We start from the raw sequence: 23,449 nt of genomic DNA, 5'->3' as shown, positions 1-23,449 counted from the left end.
TCAGCCCTGGGGCTGCTGGCTGACCCAGGCACTACAGAGCTTTCCAGCTCTTGCATTCATAGCACCAACTGCCTCTCAAGTCAACACCTCATCTGTAGGCCTCACAGCTCTGGCTGTGGGCATGTATGTTGCTCACCTTGAATATTTCCCCCATCTGGCTGGACAGGAAAATGTTGTCCCAAGGCTCTTAATTCATGCCAGATGACAGAAACACAAAGCAACCTCCTCAGTGGATCTCTGGAAACAGGCAGGAAAGCTTTTCAGGTTGGTTGACAGGTCTAGGTCAAGCTTCAGAACCTAGAGCTGCTGTTCCCCAGGCCAGGAACCCCAGACCTGCTGCAGAAGCTGCACGCTGCTCAGCTGACACCCAAGCAACTTTCCCCACTGCAGCTGAGATCACCCTGCACTTTTATCTTCTACCCAATGAACTATCAGGTTAATCACGCTGGCGAGAAGCCAGGGGCCATGCCAAAGGGTAAGGTGCTCTGCAAGGCCTGCCCAGGAGACACAGGGAACCAGATGTTGTACCTGGCAATCTCTACCTCTAATTTTAGCCACTCAGGGAAGAGGAGAGGTCACACAAACACCAGCTAGAGACTGGAAGGCTTAATGAGGTCAAACACACTCCTCCTTTCCTCAGTCATGTCAGGGTCAGCTAGCTCTTAACCCCTCCCTGTCACAGCAGAAGACGACACTGACACCTCAGCGGTTGCAAAAGCTCTGAGGCAGTCTTTGGCATGGGACCAAGCGTACCTCTGGGTGGAGAACTGGAGTGGAAAGCATTCTGGATGCTCGACTCAGCAGCTACAGGCAGGTAATTATTCAAGATGCCAATTTACATCCATCCACTGATTTCCCCAACATGAGTTACTTGAGATCATCCCTTACCAGTGTGGCAGTACAAGGTTTCCGAGTACGAAACTTGAAAAACTCTATGTTTGTCCCAAAACATTAATTATTCTTTTCTCAGGCATATAGAATTTAATTATAGTTAGAACTGGAATTCAATTCAAAACAAAACAAAAAAACCCACACATTCCCCAGACCACGTAATTTGGTGCTTCCTATCTCCATACTCACAACGAGAAGGGAGAAAGCAATAGGAAATAATCAAAACATTATTTTAACTCCAGTCATGAAGGTTTGAGCCATTCTTTCTCCTTCTGACAGTTTGAAATAAGCAGCTCAGAGAAATAAAGGATAGTTGACATCTACCTAATTCCTAAGCCAGTGCAGGTAACTGATCTACCATCAGCATAGCTACACAACATATGCAACATCTTGCTCCTCTTTCCGCAATTCATGAAACAGTGAGCACAGAGAGCATTTATGCCAGGTAACACTGACACCTCTGCAAGAGACTTGCCATGAGGAGAGAAGGGTGTGACTTTTGACACCACCATCCCCTAGAAAAAGATGAGGCAGGGAGTGAACATGATGCCATTTCTCCACTCTGTCCTATCAAACTTGATCTATTTCAAGTAGTATTTCAGCATGAGTAGCTTCCCTTGTCTAGCTTTGTCTCTACTCGTTCTGCTGGGTGCTCCATACTCCTTCTCCCTGTACAGTGGGGAAGGTGGAAGCAAGCCACCTCTGCCCATGAGTGACCAGAGCAGGCACTGGAGAAAGTAAATGACCAAAGGGGGCAAGTGAACACCACAGCATAAAGGCTCAGGAAAATGAGAGAGAGCACTGAGGAAGAGCTGAAACTGAAAACAAAGCATCCTCCAGATTACTGAACATTTTGCTGCCCTTCTAACATCTAAAAAGCTCCGTGAATTGGCAAGTTGCAACACAGCACTTTCAGATGACTGCAATACAAAGCCATGAAAAATTGATTTGCTTCATTAACATTTTAGGACCTTATTAGCTGGAACAAAATTGGCTGTCAAGGCATTTTAAGGCAGAGTCACAGTGTAATGAGCTCAGTGCGAATTATCCTCATCCTAGAATAGAAACAGGCCCGTCACTGGGTAACCAAGCCCAGAATCTACCTTTTGGTTATTTTTAATTCCTCCCTTTCAGGCATATCTGCCATGAGCACTTTCTTATTCTGCCAAGGCAAGACACCAGCTGGAGAGAAAGCTGCAGCCAGCTCCAACCTCTCTGCCCTCACCCAGTAACAGCAAGGCATGACTGCACACAGAGCATTCACCTGAACACTAGACACCACCAGCTACTGCTGTGCCAAACAGCAACGATTCCCACCAGCAGTGAGCCCACCTTGCCAAACAATAATTTCAAAGCTATTACACTCCCAACACAGAGGAGATGCTGAGCCTTGTTTCATCCAGACCATGATGCATGCTGCAGGTCCCACTATAGGGGGGGAAAAAAAAAAAAAAAAGAGTTTAAAAGAGTTCTCAAAGACATTACTATAAACAAAGTTAACACCCAGAGTTCACTGAAGTCTGCAGGGAGCTACCAGGACTGGTCAGCATCCTGCTACCTGTGGTTCTCTGTGTTTGGGTCACAACAAGTTAGTAAGTAGCGGGCCATGTGAAAAGCCAAGCCCTGGAGGTGGGCTTACAAGGCTCAGTCCCATGGACTTCCAGCCTTATGCAACTGATGAGGCAGGGCCAAGTCTCAGCCTGCCTCTGCTAAATTTAGAGAATTAGGCAAGCCTGCAAGACATTTTTCTTCACAATAGTTTGGCCACAGTATTGTACCCAGAACTGGCTCATTGTTTTTCTGCCTGCTCCAACCCAAGAACTAGGAAGCCTCAATGCATGTACTGCAAGGTACATGTGAAAAAAAACAGAGGCAATCCAGCACCCAACACAGGCTGCAGAACTCCCTGCTGCAATAGGCTGAAGGTTAAAGGAGCTCACAAAGGTTCACAGAGACAGAACCAGTAACTGGCAAAGTGTCTTTAAGCATTACTAAAGAGACAAATCTTTGTGCTGAAGATAGACAAAGGCTAGGAGAGCACTTGGGTCAAGTTTTTTTCCCAGTTGTTTTGCTCCTTCCCCACAAGATGTCCACGTATACCATGGCTAACGGTAGGATCCTGGCTATGCAGCCCCTCTTCTGGAAGTTCAGCAAAGTCCAGGTGGGGAATGAGACTGCCACAACAACCCTTCTCTTTTTCTTTTTTTTTTAAATAAATTTACCTGCCCTTTGCCAGCCAAGAAAAAGAAGAACAAACCAAAACACATATGCAAGACATGTGTGTACATGTGCTGCCCAACAGTTTTCCCTGAGATTAAATAAACTCTTTCCTGGGTAAAAGTAACTTGGCTCCATGAGTTTCTGTTGCCTTAGGGCCATTCCAAGGCTTCAGTGTGTTCCACAAACTGAACTGAAGGGAGTTGTATTTTCAAACCTGTGTGGTAAGTATTCAGATCAGTTAAGGTGAGATGCATGTGCAATACCTGTCTGTAAAGCTATTTTGGTCACTCTAAAACCCTCACTGTTCAGCAAGACAATCACAGAGCCCACTTAAGCAAAGGAATAATTTATTTTTTTTCTCCATCAATGACTGGTCTAAAGAGCAAAGAAAGCCACTTTACTGTGGAATTTGGTCTATGTACATACATTGCATAATTTATTCTAGGCTTGTGCTTAATTGGAGCAAAACACCTCCTTGGTTCTTCTACAAAGCTACTCACTTCCTGCTAGTTAATAAGTAACACCACACTACATACTGACCACAGGTATGGCTTTAGCTGAGTAGGAACCTGCAGGATCCCAGAACTTTCCTTAATTACAAGGGTATCAGACCTAACTTGCTTCTCTGCGTGTATTTTTTCCCTTTACACTGAAGTTTCACTAGTATATCCTTAGGTCAAGTATTTCTTCCTTGTGAGACAGAGGGTGATGTAGATTTGCATGAAGCTATACAGCTGACATCTGAGGGGAGAGGAGCAGAGCACTGAGACCAGTGGCAAACTCTCCTCTTGGTCTCACAGGTAAGGCTAGTTCTTCTATAAAAGCATTGCTGGTGCACATGGCAGTGCCCAAGCAGAGCCTGAGTTTCCCTGTGCCAACAGAGGTGGAGAACTGATTTTTGTTTCAAATTTTCTCCGTTTGGTTTAAAGCATTTTTGTTATTACCAAAATTGCTGTCTTTGAAGTCTGAGTGAGCTTTGCACAGCTCAGTGGTCAAGAACAAAGCTCTGTCTGTCCTTTTACTAGTAAGAGTTTTTACTTGTCCCCTTTTCCGGAGGGGATGAGAACTAATCTTTTAAGTCTTTTTTTTTTTTTTTTTTGGCAGTGATTCCTCAGTATTTCCAACCATTTAACCATTCTCCGAGCCCTCTCATTTCCTAATATCCAAACAGGTGACAACTAACATCTGTAAATCAAGGCAACAACTAGCTTTTGCTTACAAACACCTTTCCTCAAGGGCAAGTGCTTATTTATGGACTTAGCATTATAGATTGTTTTACTACCTCTACTGAAATCAATTCTTATTACTTTTTACTCCACCACTGAAATGCCTTCCAACGGTAAGTCATGTGAATTCAGAAACAATTGCTACTTAAGTCTTCCAGAGCTCATTGCCTGCTAAATGCCATCTGGTCTGGGGTTCTCAGTGCCCAAAAATAAACTGCAGTATCCATCTTTGCTGTTTAAAAAATCACTTCTATGGCAGTCATGTTTGCTACTGAAACAGGAAGGAGCCTGGGGGCTGTAAAGAACTCATCAACCTCCCAGGGAGGCAACAGCATTGCCGGGAGACTATTTCACCCCTCCACCATCTCCTCTACAGCCCTGCACCTTCCCAGGAGCTGCCTGCTCCACCACAGGACCCTGAGACAGAGCTGAGCTCCTTCCTAACCTCCTAACTATTTATGCTGCAAACCCATATTGCTTCCAAGTTTTCTCCAGGCAGCTTTCCACCAGGTGGCTAACTCTGAGGTACTTCTCACCAGTGACACTAACACAGCCCTAGCCCCCCTCTCCTTCAGATGTTTCACCAATCCATCTGAACTGCAATCTGGCTGACTCTTCTCTGCATGCCTAGCACCGATCCCCTCAGAAGGATCTGTCTTGAGAAGAAATAACCTTAAAACTTCCCAATCATTTACTTGTACAGATCAAAGAGGAGAGATTCAGGGAGATTTTAAGCATATGGTCGATACCCCAAGAATGAGGATTATCGGGACTGGAAAAGCAATAATCAGCAGGACGCCCACTCTCAAACGCCATTCAGTGCTGGAGCTCAGGCCCTAACCAGGGGCGCTCTGAGGGGAGGTGAAGTAGATGTGGCAGCTTAAGAGATGGCTTCTGCCAGAAGAGTGAGCAAAACACTGGCATACAGGAAGAGACAGCACATTTCAAAGCTACTCAAAGATCACATGTTATTTTAAACAATACCATGGCAGAGCAACAACAAAGAAATAAGGTCAATCACACACAAACTCACACAAAAGACCATTACAAGAGAGGCAAAGAGCATCCTCTCCTCTGCTGCACTTCATACAGGATCCTATTTTGTTCCAATCATAGGAGGGCCTGGAGGACCACCAGCATTTTGGACATTGAGAGTTTAAAGGGGGAGCATGAGCCAGACTCAACTAGAAAGAAGCTTTCCTTCCCACTAACACTACCAGAAGTTTGCTCTGTGAGGGAAAAATTCAGATCAAGCACAGACCTACTGGCTTCTTCTATCTGCACACATAAGGATTTTGCATGCTTGGTGCTAGTGGAAGTGTGTCCCCCAGCTCTGGACTTCACCAGCAGCTGCCTGAAAGCCAGTCACCTGTGTCCCTCCTCAATGATCTGGTTCCCTCCCACTTCCCTCCGTCTCCTGTATTTTTCTTAAACACACAAGCCAAGAGAACAGTCCTCCAAGCAAGGCAAAGCTTTATTAAAAATGACTTCTGATTTAAAAGGAATTTTAAATCCTTTTGTAATGATGACCGGATTATCCACATCATGCTGTATTATGTAACTTGGGATAAAGCAGCACAAAGCAAGTGGCAAAAATGCCATCTCCAGCAGAGCCACAACTTTGTGGACAGCTGTCAGTTCCAACACTCACCTGAAAGGCTCAGATGGGGCTAGGTACACTTAGTGTATCCCACAGAAGCAAAATCATGTTCAGGACTGATATGACACAGCAGCTGCAGAGCAGAGGCTGGTTTGCGACATGGCTTTCAACCAGAGATGCTGTTTCAGGGGAATACTGCCATTAAATACTTCAGGAAATGCAGGAAGAGTGACAGACCTCTGAACTGCATTCTGGCCAAGGGTTTGCCATAAAACATGGCAGCTTGTCATGCCAACTAGAGGCCAGGCAAGAACCACACTCAAGCTGCCCAGCCTCCCTACAAGGGCCATGCTGCCAGCATCCACACTGCCATCCTGGGTTAGGAGCAGCAGCTATGCTGCTCCTCCTCCCCTGGTTAAAGACACCCAGTCATGCTTGCAGGTGCCAGCTTTTAACAGGAAGCACATTTTTAGCACCTGCCAAGCACTATGACAGAAATCCAAGTCACAGATTCAGAGCCAGCCTACTGCGCTCCCCAAACCAGCCCATCAAGCATCTCCTCTCATCATACCCTCTTCAGCCCAGTGGTTTGAGTTCTTTGTTTGGTTGGGTTTTTTTACACCACCCACCCCTCCCACCCCCCATCAGATCTGTGTGTGAATTACTAACTTGAGCATGGACTTGCCTTGTTTGGCAACATTTTCTTAACATTGTATTTAGCTTCACTGCAGGCACTTAAAATGTGTACGTACATAACATACTAGGCTCTCTTTAGTCATAGAAGACAGACATGATTTATTTCAAAGAAAGACAAGAAACAAGTTAAAAATAACAAGCAGCTTCAAAAGCTTCATAGTAGTTTCCTGTTACAAAAGAAGGCAGAGAAAGGTACTTTTTTTCTAATACCAAAGAAAGGTTCCCAAAGTTTTCTCTCATCCAAAAAAGTCTTTACTTTGGCTGAGCCTTTGAGGCACAAATACGTTGCTTGGGAAGAGATGCACTCAAGACTCAACTCTTGATCATTTATTTCAGTATCTCATCCTAGGAAGGCTCCAAGGTGACCATAGCAGCCACTTGCTGAGCTGAATTATTTGCCCATGCAAGCATCAGTTAAGATTTTGACAAAAAGCCAGTAATGATCACCTCAGAGTCTGTAGGAAATCCGCTGGGCACATGCATGCTCCTCTGAGAAGCTACAAACATCTCACTTACTAAAGCTGGCACGAAAATGTCACCAATGCCAGATCACAGGCTTCTCCTTCACCAGCATGAGCAAGACTCCCTGCCCAAAACCTCTGACAGTACAGGTTCAGGTACACAAATCTGACTGGACCGGTTAGTGAGGACAAAGCATGCAGGAGCTTCAGTCCCTGCGTAGCCCTCTGGCACCATCACAGAGCTGGCAAAAGTAGCTGGAGATGACCAAAGTTCCAGAGCAAGGCTTGCATCATCTCCATTTTCACCCATTTCTGCACAACTGTCTACCAGACGCTTAAAACAAAAAAAAAAAGAAACAAATTCTCGCTCAGACGTCTGGGATATTGCAGCCAGCAAGAAATGGCATCTCTTCCCAATGTCCCAGTTATTTGTCTTCACTCCCATCTCAATGTGAAAGCAGGCATGAGATGTTCGGAAACAAGTCAGAAGGCAGCTGAAGCAGAGCAGTCAGCTGTATCAAAATATGAGCTCAAAGCTCCACAAAGACAGCTTTAACAAAGGAGCTGACTTTAAAACAAGCAAACAAACACCAAAACCAGTAAAAAAGTTTGAAAGCTTGAATTATATATTCCTAACACCAAGAGCCCAAAGTGCTCCAGTGGGGCACAATTCCAGCACTTTTAAGCCTGGAATGGCTCAGTCCTGGTCCATAACAGGATACAGTGAACGGAAGTCCATGTGTTAAGTAAGAGACCTGTGAAACGAGGGGCATGACTGCTTCCCACACAAACTCCCACCGTGTATGGAGTTGCCTCGCTACTTCGATGCCAGTGAAACACCATCTTTCCTACACTGTCCTAGAATTTGGAGGATGCGTGAGGAGGTATTAAAATCCATCACTACTGCCACTCACTACACATCCAAGACACTGAAAAAGTTAACTGTGATCTGGGCAAAGGGCTTACTGCTACCTCGTTAAACAGAGTGCTGAGCCCCAGAGCAAAGTGGGGAGGGCCAGAGACCCTCTGCAGAGCAGTCAGGGCTTGAGAGAGCTGAGCAGGACTGCCAGGGGCCCCCGACACAGCACTGGCAGAAGCTCAGCAGGAGCAGGCTGCCCTCAGAGCCCTGAAGCTGCAGCACGGCTTGCCTTACTTCACAGAAACAAATGTCTTCTTTCGCACTGTAGCCATCACTTTGTGCCCAACCAAAATAGATTTAAGCTGTTCCGTAGCAAAAATAACAGCGACCAAGAAGTGTTATGTCAGATCACTGGAGGGGGAAGCTCTTTTTTGATAGATTTCCTAAATTTAGCTGCTTTGATAAACCAGAGTCCTTTGGACATGATAATTTTCCATATCCAGTGCATGCATCGTTATCTGAAATACAAGCATCAAAATCTCCCTCAGACAAAGAAAGAGTCTGTTCAAAAGGAAGATTTAGAGAAACGCACAGGGAGCTGAAAACTCATCTGGTTACGCAATGCATGTAAGTAGGCCTGGTGCTTGCTGCTGACTCCCTGGTTTGGAAACCTGCCACCAAGCACATTCGACCCCATCCAGCAGTTCTGCCTGTAAAATACAGCCACACACAGCAAGGGGATAAGCACCATGCAAACCAGGACAGGAAACATACACACCCTCTGTCTCCTCTCCTTGCAGCACAACAGACTTATCAACAGGATAAGTCTGCGTCTCTCTCCCCACCTGGGATGTGCCAGCAGCATGGAGAGGGGTCCATGTGCTTGGTCCGCTCTGGACACAGCGTGCTGGGTTCTCGAAAATAAAGCCCAGATGAGGCCTCCCCAGGAAAGCCAACCCATCCAAAGGACTACAGCACTGATTATCCCAGCTCTCACTGCTTGCTCTTGGTCGGGCTGCCCAGTGATGCAGTGGTGCAAGATGGAGTCGCACAAAAGGGGTAATGGTGGGACAGACACTGGCTGGCTCAGAGCCCACATTAACGCAATGGAGGCCAAGCCAGCAGCTGCACCATCAACCTACAGGTGCTCTTTAACAGCAGCTTGGGCCTAGGAACAGCTCTCCATCATTGAGTGAAAGTCTGGCATCACTCAGCTGTCCCTCAGTCTGACACCAGTTTGTCTGGATTTACAATTCCCCATGCCCTTGGGCAACTCCCAGGTGAGTCTGCAATTTGCAAGAAGGCGTTCCATGCCGCAGATTTCCCAACATGTGCTGAGCAGCTCAGCTCCCTCCTTACCATCTATTCTGCTCCAGCTCCTATGGGTCCCATCATGACTAAATCCCCCTGCTAAGGAAGGTCATCACTCCTGTGAGCCAATCCCCACTTCACATATAGAGAAGAGGATGAGGAGTTACAAAAGGAAGGAGACATCTAATTTTTGTAGCTGCCCCAAATCCTCTTTGCTCTTATATAGACAAGGCCCCAGCTGCTTAGCCCTTCTGGAGGAAAAAACAAATGAACTGGGCATAAATAGCTTGAAACATTCCCTATCACACATTGCAATAAATACAGCTGCATCTCACTATCTGTTGTGATCTGTGTTTTACATCCTGAAAAGTGCAATGGTTAGCAATTTGACAGACAGTTATGCTATTTTTCCCCATAATGTAGTAGAGAACATGTGTACAGACTAGCAAATTATACACAGTATAAATACAGAGGGAGGGTGGAAAGATACAAATGCAAATACCACAATGGTCAATATGACTGCTTTTCAGAATGGATCACTATACCCAGTCATTACCCCATTTTTGGGTCCTTTATTCTTGACTGATCTCGATTTATCTGAAAATTTTAACGAGAGCAATGAAAATGCAACTGTTCAGACACAGGCAATGGGAATACTTACAGTAAGAGAACTGATGTCAGGCAGCCAGTCTCAGACAGAGGTCCCTGCCTCTCCATCCTCCCCACCGTACATTCTGTGCCTGTGCATTTCAGCTCTGCACGTTACTAAGTCCTTGTTTTCTAACATTATCTGTTCAGAGACAAATTGCTTGCCCTCCATACCTGACTGCTTCATCTAAGAGGCCACAGTGAGTGAAGAAAGGTATTAAATGGTCAGCAACAGAGATCCACAACAACAGGTAGAGATGCTGCTGCTGTTGCACCGTGAAGCACTCACGGTCTGTGCTGCATCACAATTTTGCAGTTCTGCTGTGTCCCCCATAATGTTCCAGAGGCCACACAACAGAGATGCATGCTTCTTCTGCTGTAGAAAGGTCATAGTCCACTTGCTGACCATGTAGCAAGGGGCCATACTAGCTGTAAGGATACTTGTTTTTTGGGGTAGGTTTGGGACAAATCAGCCCCTCTAGCAGTATCCTGCTGCCAGCCTTTCATAGATGCAAAAGCACCAAATGCGTCGCACATGTCTCTCAAAGTCAGGCAAGACCCAATCACTGTGTTCACCTTCAATATTTTTCCACTGTGTTGTTTCACATGGCAGAAAGAGCAGCTAGATACAGGGGAAGCAAATTAGGTCAAGCACCTCTGCCTCAAGCCAAACCCTGCAGATTTTGGTGCTGTGGAAACCATGACCAACTAATTTTTTAGGAAGCTCATCAATAACCCTACCCTCCTACAGGGCAGGATCTGTCCCCTATTGCATGTCACTGCTCACTATTATTGCTGGAGAGGAAGACACCTGCTAAAAAACGCAAAGGATGTGCTCAAAGAAGAATTCACCACACAGAAATTGGAGAGTTACAACGTACAGCTCATTCAAGAGACAAATCTTGAGCAAAGGATGCTGCAATCTTGCATTCTGTTAGGACAAAAACCTACAATATTAATTTTATCATCAATCACAGCATGAGGTCCACAAATCCCTGTCCTACCATTGTTGCACCTTTCTTTGATTACTTCTTGCTATACCTTAACAGGAAGACTCTGAAAACTCTACCAAATGTGATGGGTACCATGTGAAAGAGAGACTGCTCTCAGAACAGTCTAGGAAGTCTGGGTTCCCTCTCACAAAACACAAATAAAAATGCTTATTTAAACTGGACACTTGCCAAGCATCACCCTAAAACCAGGTAAAAAGAAAGATATCCTGGTATTGCTTTCATGAAGGGCCTTAGAAAGATCACTTAGTCAAGCCTGTGAAACCCAGCTAACAAAAGCCCAGCAGAAGCCTCCTGTCATCTCATCAGCACGATTCAGTGTAACCTAGATCAACAACAATACAGCTCCTTCCTGGAGTATTCAAGCATCACCTCCAAGTCACCATGTGGTAAAACTGGGCAGGTCTCAACAGGATTTGAGGTGCAGCTTTGTTTTGCTCTTAAAGTTACTTGCCTCCTCAGTTCAGTTTAGCCTGATCCTCACAAAGCACTAAGTCTAATGGACTTCCCCACAGCCTCAAAGCTCTCGTCTGGTTCATGCAGAGCTTGCCATGCTGAACTGTCAATTCAAAACTAATGTTACCTTATAAAGTCTGTAGGTCCTAGGCCAGTTTGACACCTGTCCCCAGGAGCCCAACCTACAGCTAAAACCCGTAAGTAAGTGTACTCAGTATACCTTTGGAAGAAGCACAGAGCTCCTGAGAATGACCACTGGGAAAAAAACAAATCTGAAATTAAGGATTTGCTTTAAACCACGACCAACTCAAGCAGGCAATCAGTCCAGCAATCACAGCTCACTCCAAACACAGCCTCTGTCCACTGGTCAGAGGCAAGTCACCCCTAACCACAAAGCCTGAATCAGTCCTAAGCCACACTGCCACTGACCATGTTGGCAAGCTGATCAGCACAATCAGGACCAAGCTTTAGCTAGGAAAATACCACAAGTACAATATGACTCCAGCCTCCATCAGCCTGTGGGGGCAGAACCATAAGCTCTCAAAGATGGTGCAGCTGAACACCCCAGATGAAATTTCTCCCAAAGCCAACCAGTCAGTTGTTTCACAGGTCTTGAACCTCCTCACACCAGTTCTTACATCTGGGTCCTAATAAAGGAACTGCTAGAGGACAAATCTCTCCCAGCTACTCAGCTGGAACAAAGGCCACATCCACACAGATGATCTTCTCAATACAGGCTGTAAACTGTATCCACTCAACAGCTTCTAAAAATTCCAAAGCCTCCTCATTTTCTGTATGAGACACAGCTCCTTCACACTGTGGACACCAGAATCCTATCAGCTCTCCTGCTGTAGACAAGGAGATCACTGCAGATCAGACCAAGGAGGCAGGCTGAGACTCCTACAACCCAGCTGCATTGCTTTCACAGACCCAGCTATGTTCTTAGCTAAGTCAAAAGCACTGACGCATTCTGTTTGCAGCAGCAGGAGTCTGACTTATATTTGACACAGTACTTTAAGGACTCCCTCCCCAATTCTCATCCCTACAAGGTGTTCCCTTAAAAACAGCACATCCTTAAACTGGCATCCCACAAGTTCACCTGAGAAGCAGTGACCTTATTTGGCACCAGCCAGCCTGCTTAACTCCCAGAGTTGCCCACATCTGTATAGCAAGCGCAAGTGCCACAAGCAAGGAGATAAAAGGAAGTAACTCATCATCTTGTATTCACTCTCCAGACCACAGTTTTCTTTACTCATCTGCAGAGGTTCTCTACTAAGGACATAAAAAAAAAGGTAAAAAATAAGTTTGTACTCTGATGACTTACAAGAATTCAAACCCAACACAGAACTTGAAATACATTTTCTCCCTTCTTCCCTGGCAAATTGTTTTCAAGAGCCAAACAACTAGCCTGTACTATTATTAGCAAATCATTAATTGCAGAGCATGCTAGTCTACCACAGTTACCTGCGTAATACTGCAAATGCAACCAGACACCAGAGCATACAGGAGAATTACCTAACAGATGCTCTCATATTTTGCTTTTAAACTGATACTTGGGGGGTTTTTTAGAGCTTTATCCCCATGTCAAGTAATATGTTCACAACATCACCAAAAGGCAACAGATTCAGCACTGTTGATGATTTCCCACAGTCCTCTCCTGAGATGCAAGAGTAGGACCTTACAATGTATCTGCAGGAGGATCATGCACATGATATATCTCAACCAAACTTAAGACCGGAAAATCTTTCACGCTTAAATGTTTTCAGAAAGAAGCACTACACCACCAGAAGTGTGTGCACACAGAAGGAAGCAAAGCATGTTTCATGACACCCTTGTCTACAGTGTGCCGAAGCAGAGCACAAATCAGTCCTCATGTAATCAACTGACCTTGGAGGGGGAAAACCTACATTAATATTTTATCTCACCCCCACAGTCAGTAGCTTTTAAATAGTTCTCATGCAAGGAACCAAAGAATCATTTCCTGCAAAGACAAATTTCAGCAACTGTAAAAATAAAAAACAAACAAACAAACAAAGCAATGCATTAAAAGCCAAGAATTCTGTTTTGCTTCACTAACCAAACCAAAAAGATCCACTCAACCAAATCTAGTGTTTCACTGGTTCAGTGACAGCAGCTCAAAGTCCAGAGGTCCAAAGCCCAGAGACTACTCCCATGGGGAATGGGACATGGCAAGACAAGCTGTTAAGGAACAAACCAGAAGAGTTTTCTTCTACCAAGCTGACGTAGCAGGAAACTTTTCCTCTAGCAGAACTGCATGGAAACTTTCTGCATAACAAAGAGAATTCCTTCAAACTGTTAAATATGCCCATTGCCATCCTAATTTTAAGTAATTTTAGCAAGTTCCATATTAGGAGTCTTAAAAACAAGCCCCCAAACACAAACAGAGCAATGCACACAATACAAGGTAACTAGATGCTGCAGGCAGCAAGGCAGCTTTAAGAAGCCAGTTCAAAGCCTCAGCCTCTCTTCTGACATTCACAGCTGAGTTTGTTCCTCCTGTTCCTGTGTCATCCCAAGCCAGAACACCAGGCACGAGCCCAGCTCTGCACTGGCTACTCCAGTTGTCCCCAAGGACTGGCTCCCACCAGGCACAGACCCGCAGCAGCCATCCCCACCACACACCATGCTCTTCCTCTGGCAATTTCTCTGTCTTGTCCAAGATCAAGAAACATTTGTTGTCTCTTGCCCAAATGTGCTGTTTAAATTAGAGGATGCCCTACCACAGTCACCAAGCAAGAGAACCTCAAACGCTCACCCTGCAACACACAATTTAGCATGAAGGAAATCTCTAAAATTTGCCGGTGGTAAATAGATTGTGTTTCTACACCACTGCATACAGAAAGTCACACCACTCAAGGCTGTCACTTCAGCAGCACAGAAATCACCTCTTGTTGGTAAGCTAAATAATCAGTGCTAGGGTTTCCTCAAGTTAAGCAAGTGATCTGTTCTTCTCCTGAATCTCAGGGCCTTGTTTAGATTTCTCCTGCCCCAAAGTCATCTACGTCCACTGCTCCCACCGTGCTCAAGTCTTGCCTTACTGTCTTGGATTATGCCACAGTACTCCGCTGAAGTCACAACCTTCAGGAGAGCATGACAACAGCCCCAAAACAGCTGCAGCATCTACTCTGAAAGTCAGGCAAAAAAGACTCCACCTTCGAAAGCTGAAAATAAAAGGCTGCCAAATGCATCAGGCTCTACGACAAGCAGGTGTTGCTCCACTGCAATCGTCCATAAAAGAAACCCCAAACAACCACCACTTACAATTTAATTACAAAGAACAATTAGATATCTGACATCAGCCTTTCATTGAGAGGCAGCTCAGATTTTGGAGCAACTTCTGAGCCCTTCTGACAAAACCAGTCCCACCTGCTCCCTCCTTAGCTTGCACAGGACTCAACAGCATGACATCATGGGATCTTCCACCTGTCCATCTCCTGACTCCATCCCAGCCACCAAGGGAGTTCATGCTTGCTTTTGACTCCCACACAGGGATGGTGAGGATGGTTCACTTTGAATCACATGAATAAGGTGGCCTAGCATTAGCTCTGCTGTAGCCATGACACAGAGTCTCACAGGGAACTACAGTACGATACCTCCATCTGTACCCCAAAGGTAAATGGCATGTGATCCTTGCCTCTGCTCACCTTTGCTGTGGGAGACGGGCAGAGTAGAGGCTCATGATCTCCTTCCTGTTCTGAAACCTTAGGAAGGGGGCAGCAAAGCAGGCAGGAGATGTGTACCGCCTCTCCACAGACCTCTTCCCAGTTCTCCAGTATCTCTCAAAGCTCTCCGACAGCTTTGCAGCATCCTTTCGGAGAGGGGCTGCTAGGCTCACACACAGTATCTTTGCCCGTGGCTTTCTGTCTGTTGCCAGATTTTTAATCTGTGAAAATCCAGATCATCTTGTTTTGCTTTTGACAGAATCTTGCCCATTTTCCACAATGGACAAAGCCCCTGGCTTTCTTACATCTGTATTCAATAGAGGTAGCTTCACAGGCAGGAATAAAGGAAAACCACTGGTCAAACACAATCCCCCCCCCCAACACCAAAAGAATCACATATCGGACATCGGGACACCTTGTGCAGACCATAGCCTGGAAGAGCCCGGGATGGCCCAGACCCAGCCTAGTGCAGGGCAAGAGGAGACAGCAGGTGCACATGCAGGTAAGCTTGGAAAATCCAGTCATATTTGTTCAAACAAAGCACACGTGTCTACTATTTGACAGACGTCAAACCACCTCCACTCCCCTAATCCCAAGTCACTTAATATTTTATGGGACCTGAACAAACTAAAAGCCCTTCAGTGCAGGGGCTAAAAGAACAACACATACAAAATCACAGCATTTTACAATGTCTGAGACAACCCAATTGAGGTCTTGGGAGTGGTGAACTACTCTTGTTGGTTATTCCAAGCAGGGATATGTCTTCCTTAGCCTGGCAAGGATACTTTCATTTATATATAGTGCAAATGCAAAAAACACCAAAAATTCAACACACCACTTATCAGCTGAGCAGATGACTACAGCCTCAAAGCACAGATTCCAGCTCAGATACCAATTCAGTTACTATTTCACGCAGCTACAAAACCATTTTGAACTAAAACTTCCTTAAAAACATCCTATCAAGGCATTTTTAGATATCTTTTATTCACTGTTTGTTTGCAATAAGCCCTCAGAAGACTGAATCCAGACCTCAGTTTTTATTAACTATGCACACTAGCTTGTTCTTAAGAGAATTTCTATGTGTATTATCAATGGAAGTTAAGAGAGCATGAATGTCCAGGAACAAGAGGGAAAGGAAAGAGAAGAAAAACAAGGATTAATCTTCAATTCATGAACAACCAAGACCCTTCTTTGAAGGGGATTCCAAGGAAAATTTTGGATGACCAAAGAATGCACCATCAGTTTCACGAATGACGACACAAATTGCGCAACCACACACAGCCAGACTGCACTTCCATTTTTGAGCACGAATTTGGCAGCGGCTCCACAGAAATAGTTCCCTTATTAAGGTCAACAGTCTGCAAAGCAGTTTGTCAGTGCAGTCCTAAAAAGACCACAGCCCTGTTTAAGAATTAGTAGTGTTGTAACTACCAGGGATTTCCACTGGAAGAGCTTGGAAAGAAAAAAACATCTCCCTCGTTATATATTTTCCTAACATTAGGCCCATCTCTTTCCTACACCCTGTTAAAAATGACACTGGCCACGATTCACTTGCACAACAGGAAGTTTAACAGAATGACTTTAAACGTTCACACCTCCTGATCACAAAATCGGGAGGAAAAAAAAAAAAGTCTTCAACTTCACAATTGCCATTTAGAGGCTCCTAAACAGTCTTTTATTCACAGAGCAGATACACCGCAAAAATATTTTAGATTAAAAGCAGACATACAGGCCTCCCCAAGCCAAATGATTGTTTGCGTTTTTCACACAATCCAGGTCATAGCTGGGTTAGATTTAAGCGTCATCCAAGAAGACAAGCAGCTTTCTTCATCAATTGCAGCCTTTAATCATTCTTCAGCACTTCCACGGATCAGCCCTGCCTTTGAAACACATTTGTCTTCTCAAAGTGCTCTTCCCCCAGCTAGACTCACACAGTATTTGTGTTAAGACAATCACTCATTGCCCCAAGGCAGGGCCACCTGGGATGCTAAGTCTTCTGCCCCCTGCATCAAGGCCTGGCTTCTCCCCTGGAGAGCGTCGGAAAATCCTGCAACATCCTTTCCACAGGTAGCATCACCCAGCTGGTGTTCAGAGGCCTGGCTCGCCAGCCCCTGCTCCTCCCATGCCCAATGATGCACTGCTTACCTGCATCTCCCCTTCCTAGCACACCCACCTTGGCTCCCAGGTGAGAGGATTACCTTCCTACCTGTAAAGAAACATATATGGCACTGCCAAATCAAAAGAAAAAGGTGCTTCAATTTCAGTGCCTCCCTTATGCTTCCAGACCTGCTCTGTCACCAGTCAGCAAAGGTGCCAATCGTCTGCAGACATTCCGGCTCCTCTTCACATTTCACTTTTAAAGCATCATCTACTCACCAGGGAAAAAAAGATAAGCCACAAAATATTCACCCAAAAAAAGGGAGAACAAAGTAAAAAGAAGATATGTGACTGAAAGGTCCGAATTATTCACAAGCTAAACCTTCAAGAGCCACCCATCACAGCTGTACATACAGTTTGCCATTTTGGCTGATTTTGGTGGGTTTTTTTGGTTGGTTGGTTTTGGTTTGGCGTTCGGGGGGGTTTTTTGAGTTTTCTTTCTTTTTTTTTTTTTTTTTTTTTTTTTTAGGGGTTCTGTATTTTTTTATTCTTTGGGGTATTTTTGGAAAGCAAATCACATTACCCCAAGCACCATGTCGGCAGCAAGACCCAGCATGCAGATACCACTCAGCAACTCACACAGCTTGGGTTCACACCCCCCCCCCTCCCCCCAGTCCAGTGGCTCTTACATAAGCTAGCACAGTTAGAGGGAGATGCGATCGACGGAGCCAGGACACAGGCCAAGGAGAAACAGCATCTCCTTATTTTCCAGGTCCAGAGAAAAAAAAACCAAAACAAACCTCCCAAACACAGTTTATTATTCACATTTGCCTGTGAACTAATTCAGCACTACTGCTTGCTTTAACCCAAACGATACTCCAGTTCCCTCACAATTTCAGGTTGCTTGTAAATAAATACTGCTCCAACATACTTCCAACATGGTGGGGGGTGTGTGTGTAAGAAAACCACATTTCTAGAGTGCAGCTTACAGTTCAGAGTGCATTTTGATTTCACACAGATTTACACACCAAAGCACCTTTCTCATGGCCCCCACAATCCCCAGAGCAAACCCAGCAGAGGAGGGAGGACACTGGTTAGGAGGCCATACCTACATACATACAAAATAAAACAGATGCTGCTGAAAAACACCACTGATGAAAACCATGACTTTAGAGGCAACAGCTTTTAAAAGCACCACAACTAGTCATATTCCAGACAAGAGAGATTGTGGGGTTTTTGTTAGGTGACGTGAGAGGGAGGAAAGAAAATAATTGCTCTCAGGAATAGCTCCAAAACGCACAGTCTAGGAATCACTACTAGGTGAGACACTTAAACAAAGAAGATGGAGTATCCCTCTCTCTTCAGGGAGGAATTCTTCCTGCTAGAGACAGGGCTCCCATACAAGAAAGCAGTTTTTATACGGGGCTATGGAGACCAACACACCCATTGTCTACCAGCAGGAGCTTTCCTGCATTCAGAGAGGCTGCAGCACAGGCCAGGTTTTGGGGGTGGAGGGTGGACAGTGGGGAGCACAGGACACCTGCAGTCTTTCAGGCATCTCTATCTGCATTTACAAATAGTCCCAAGGAAGGGGGAGATGCAGGGTAAAGGGAATTAGGAAAAAAACGTAGTGCCATTCAAAGGAATCAAAACAAGGAGGACAGGTCAGGGCCTTTTCAACAATGGCACCGCCAATGCTCGGGGCCAAAACCCAAAAAGCAGAGAGAAAAGGAAGGGACAAATGGGGATGAAACACCCCCCTCATCTCAGAATAGGGTTATTTTAAGCCTGTCTCCTTGGAGCTACCCTAATATTTTCTCTCATGACTCAAGTCACCAGGGAAGGTAGAACAGAGGAGAAAAAAAAAAAAAAAGACAAAGCTAAGACTAACGCTGTAAAACTCCCGACTAAGAAGGGGCAAAGCTCCAGAAGAGATGAAAGGCAAAGTGGTCTGTGCCTTACCTGGAAAAGTGTGTGGGTTGGGTGACCCTCTTTTAAGGCACTTTGAACAGAGGACATGCACAGTGTAGTACAGGCCCGGCCATTCCTGGAGTAGAACATTCAGTTCTTCCACTAAAGGGGTAATAGCTTGCCAAGCTGTCCAGATATTTGGTAGGGACGCATGACTAGCGATAGACAGAGTATCTGGCTGCAGAGCTCCCCTGGCAGGCCGGTAACTCACCACCACGGGCACTTTTCCCCGGTAGGCATAGATCTGGTATTTGCCATCTGACCGCTGAACAACATGGCTGTTAATCTGGACGCTGTAGCGTGCAAACAAGCCAGGTGGGAAAATGAATGGAAAGCTATATTCAATCTGCAGCTGCTCAACCACGAAGGACTGTCCACTCAGATTGGCACCGTTGATCCATGCCTCTGCATGGGGCACCTCATTTTTCACGTAGCAGGGAAACTTGTACCAAGCGGCTGCCCCATTTAGGGGTTTGCATTTGGGTTTGTTGACACAGTAACAGAGCCCCATCTTCTCCAACAGCTCCAAGATGAGCTGCAGATCCTCACGGCTCTGGATGTGGGGCTTAAGAAGGAGACGGATAACGTGGGCAGGGAGGAGGCCGTGCAGCAAGAAGCCCTCCACGTAATGATGGAGCTGAGTGGCCCTCAGTTCATCAATGTGGGTGTCGCTGAGCAGTTTCTGGAGCAGCACGGTGGCATCCCGCTGGCAGAAGACATTGAGGATGTCAATGAGCCGCGGCAGGTTGTGGAACACATACTCCCGTAAGGTGAGGTGCTCCTCAAAGTAGAGCAGCTTCCCACTCTCATGCAGGTAGGACAGGGCGCTCTGGAGCCGATCCTCCGTCAGGCCCGCCTGCAAGCCCAACCGGGCAGAGTCCCACCAGCTAAGCCACAGCTGCTGAGCTTGAGGCTGGAAGTGCAGCTCCTCCAGCACTTGCCAGGATTTGGGCAACACCCGGTGCAGGTTTGGAAAGATATCCCGGTGCTCAGCCACTGAGAGGAGCTTGTCCCGCAGGCGACGCACTTGGCAACGGTCCTGGCAGCTGAAAGGCAGCACTGGAGAGAGGATCTGTGGGCGGTGGTTGAGAAGGTACTGAAACTGAGCTTTCTTTCTCCTCAAGTTCTTGTCCGAAACCCCATAAAAGGCAGCGTGCGGGCTGGAGCAGCGCAGGTCAAAGTCCTGTCCCAGAGCTTCATCCACCTGCTGGACCAAACTCTGGAGTCCCTCAGCATCCCTCTTCTCCTGCTGAGCAATCTGGTGATGGATGTCCAGGCACTTCTCTTCCAACTCCCGCTCTGCACAGAGATCAGCATGGGTTCCCACCATGCACACCACGGCATGGGGCACCTTGGAACCGAGCCAGTGCAAGAAATAGCCCACAGAGGGGTAAAAGTGCTGAGGGACGTAGGCACTCAAATTCACCACCAGCACGTACAGGGCTCCGGGAGAGAGGAAGAAAGACTGGATGACGTCATAGCTGGGGTCCCCAGCCAGCTCATACACAATGAATGTCAGGCCCCTCTCTGCATCTGCTGTCCAGTCCATCACCTCAATGCCCTTGCTGCCTCCCGACAGTCCCAGTCCTGATGGTGCTTGGGTAGCATTCGGTGGCAATGGCAGTGCAGGGCACGGTGTTTCCCCTTTCACTCGATTAGAGGGCACGTGAGAAGGGATGTCTTGCCCCTCAACGGGCAGATGTTCCAGCTGCTGCATGGCAGGTACCCATGCTAAGGAAGTGTCCTGAGGCTCCGGGAAGGGGCAACACCCAACTGGCATTCTCCCACTGTCCTGCTGCTGCCCAGGGCACCCTCTGGGCTGGGTGCTTCCTGCCTCCAGACTTCCCACGTCCTCCCTCTGCCCATCCTCCTCCATGAGGCATCGTCTCAGCAGGGTCTTTCCTGCATCCTTTAGGCCCATGAGGACCAGCTTGAGGCGGGGTTTGAGGGCTGGCTGGGAGTGTGCCAGCTCCTGCTGGTAGGCTGCGATGTAGGGGATGCCTTTCATGCATACCTCATAAGGGGGCTGGATGAGGGGGTTGTCTTTGATCTTCCACAGGGTGACACGGGAAAGCTGCCCAAAGCCCTCAGGCAGGATGGCAATCTGGTTGCCTTGCAGGACCAGTTCCTCCAGGCTGTGGAGGAGCACGATGGAGTCAGGCAGGTAGCGGATTCGGTTGTTGTCTAGCCAGAGGGTGCGGAGCTGGCGGAGCTGACAGAGGTGAGGGGGCAGCAGGGTGAGCTGGTTGCGGCTCAGGTAGAGCTCTTCCAGACTGGGCAATGCCAAGATGGCAGCCGGGAACTCCCCCAGCAGGTTGGAAGAGAGGTTCAGCATCTTGAGCCGCTGCAGGCGGCCGAAGCCGGCAGGCAGGGCCTGCAGCCGGTTGCCATCCAGCATGAGGCTCTCCAGGGCGCTCAGCTGGCAGAGGCCCTCGGGCAGGGCTGCCAGCCCTGTGCCGCTCAGCCAGAGGATCTTGAGGCGGTGGAGGGCAGCGATGCCCTCGGGCAGGGCCCCGAGGTGGCGGTTGCCAGAGCAGTCGAGCTCCTCTAGGGCGGCCAGCTCCAGCAGCGGGGCGGGAAAGGAAGGCAGCAGGTTGTGGTCGACGTCGAGGGCGCGGAGGTGCCGCAGGCGGCCCAGGCCCTCGGGCAGGCGGCGCAGGCGGTTGAAGCTGAGGTCGAGCTCTTCCAGGCGGCCCAGCTCGGCGAGGCGCGGGGACAGGCCCGGGCCCTCAGCGCCCAGCTCGTTGTGGCTGAGGCTGAGCTTGCGCAGGCCCCGCAGCCCCGCCAGCGCCCCGCCGTCCCCCAGGCCCCGCAGCCGGTTGTGGCTGAGGTCGAGCTCGGCCAGGCGGCCCAGGTGGCGCAGGGCAGCGGCGGGCAGGCGACCCAGCCGGTTGCGCCGCAGACTGAGCACCCGCAGCCCGCTCAGGGCGGCGCCCACCTCCTCGGGCAGCTCCTCCAGCCCCCGCCCGCTCAGGTTCAGCGCCTCCAGCTCACCCAGGGCCGTCGCCGCCGCCGGGGGAGGGCGGCGAGGCGCGGCGGCGGGGGGCGGCGGCGGCGGCCCCCCCGGCGGCCCCGCGTCCGGCTCCGGCTCGGGCTCGGGCTCGCCGGGGCCGCCCCGCAGCTTCCGTGCGCGCAGGGCGGCGTCGCGCCACAGCCGCACCGCCTTCGGGGGCTCCGTCTGCGCCATGGCCGGGGGAGCGGGCCCCCGCCCGGCCCGACCCTACCTGCCGCCGCTGCTGCTCGCCATGGGCGCGGCCGCGCTGCGCATCGCCGCCACCGCCACGGCGGGCTCGGGGCTCCCCGCGGCTCCGCGCCGGCACTACCAGCCGCGCCGCCCCGCGCACGTAGTCGCCGCCGCCACCGCCCCGCCGGGGGCGGGACGCGGGCACGGCCCGCCCCGCCAGCGCCGCGCCGCCCGTGGGGGCAGCCGGCCGTGCCGCCGGCACCGGGACGCCCCGGCCGGCCGGCCTGGAAACCCCCGCCTGCCGGGCACCGGCCGCTCCTCCTGGGGAGGAAGGGTCCGTGCCCCCGGCCTGAGGCGGCGGCGCCTGCCCCTTGCACCCGGGAGAGCGGCCCCTCGGGTGCCCCGGGTGGGGTGAGCCGAGCCCGCCAGGCGCGGCGGTGCGGTGCCGGCGGTTCCCTGCGCCCGTGCTGTGTGGCGGCACCCGCCGGCCCGGGCTCTCGTCTGCCCCTGGTATCGCGGCGAGGGTTGTGAGGGCTCGGCTCAGGGCACAGCTCGCCCGTGGGGTAACAGCAAACGTGCTTGTGTTGCCGATCTCCGCAACTCCAACTCTGCAAAAGTCTGGTTTTTCATCCAGCCCTGCAAGTAAACCGAGATTAACCTTCGTCCCCGTTAAATAAGTGTGTTTCCGTCTTGGAGGGTGCGAAAGCCCGTGACACCTCTGGTTAGTCAGAGCAACTCTGCCACCTTCCTGCCGCGCTTTGTTTCCTTTGCTGCAGACATCTGGCCAGATCCTAAACACTGCCTGCTTCAGGATCCTCGGCCAAGCTTTGCTCCTAGGGCTCAGAGAAATATGCATGGAAATTTCCACCGCTGCTACGGGGGGGGGAACGGAGCCGTTTTCCATCGGGGCCGCTCGGCAGGCTGACGGCGGCGGTGGACACCCGGATCTCCCGAGCTGCGTGACCTTACCCCTTACAAATGCCAGCGATGCACTGTGGCCAAAGGTTTGGAGGTTTTAAAACGTCACTGTCTTTGTAAAGCACTGCATACTCCAGCATGCTTTGGGGGCCTAGGAACAGTCACTTCCCCCCACCTTCTCATGTTGTAAACTACTACCATTAAAGCGTGCTGTAAAC

The 23,449-nt window shown here is 48.7% G+C and overlaps 1 protein-coding gene across 3 annotated transcripts in view; it reads right to left on the bottom strand.

The window, feature by feature from the left end:
* Nucleotides 1–22,441, bottom strand: part of MFHAS1 (multifunctional ROCO family signaling regulator 1) — a 32,978-nt gene extending 10,537 nt beyond the window's left edge. For all 3 annotated transcript variants that reach the window (XR_012633604.1, XM_074905610.1, XM_074905611.1), the window contains exon 1: nt 19,121–22,441. Coding sequence is in view for 2 of the 3 variants with exons in the window: in XM_074905610.1 (XP_074761711.1) it covers nt 19,121–22,316 (3,196 nt within the window). In the remaining variant the exon portion in view is untranslated. The remainder of the gene's footprint in view (nt 1–19,120) is intronic.
* Nucleotides 22,442–23,449: the final 1,008 nt, after the last annotated feature.

The sequence above is a fragment of the Athene noctua genome, chromosome 4, assembly GCF_965140245.1.
Source record: "Athene noctua chromosome 4, bAthNoc1.hap1.1, whole genome shotgun sequence".
Classification (NCBI taxonomy): domain Eukaryota; kingdom Metazoa; phylum Chordata; class Aves; order Strigiformes; family Strigidae; genus Athene; species Athene noctua.
The sequence above is the reverse complement of the archived record's forward strand: the minus strand, read 5'-3'. Positions and strand labels throughout refer to the sequence as shown.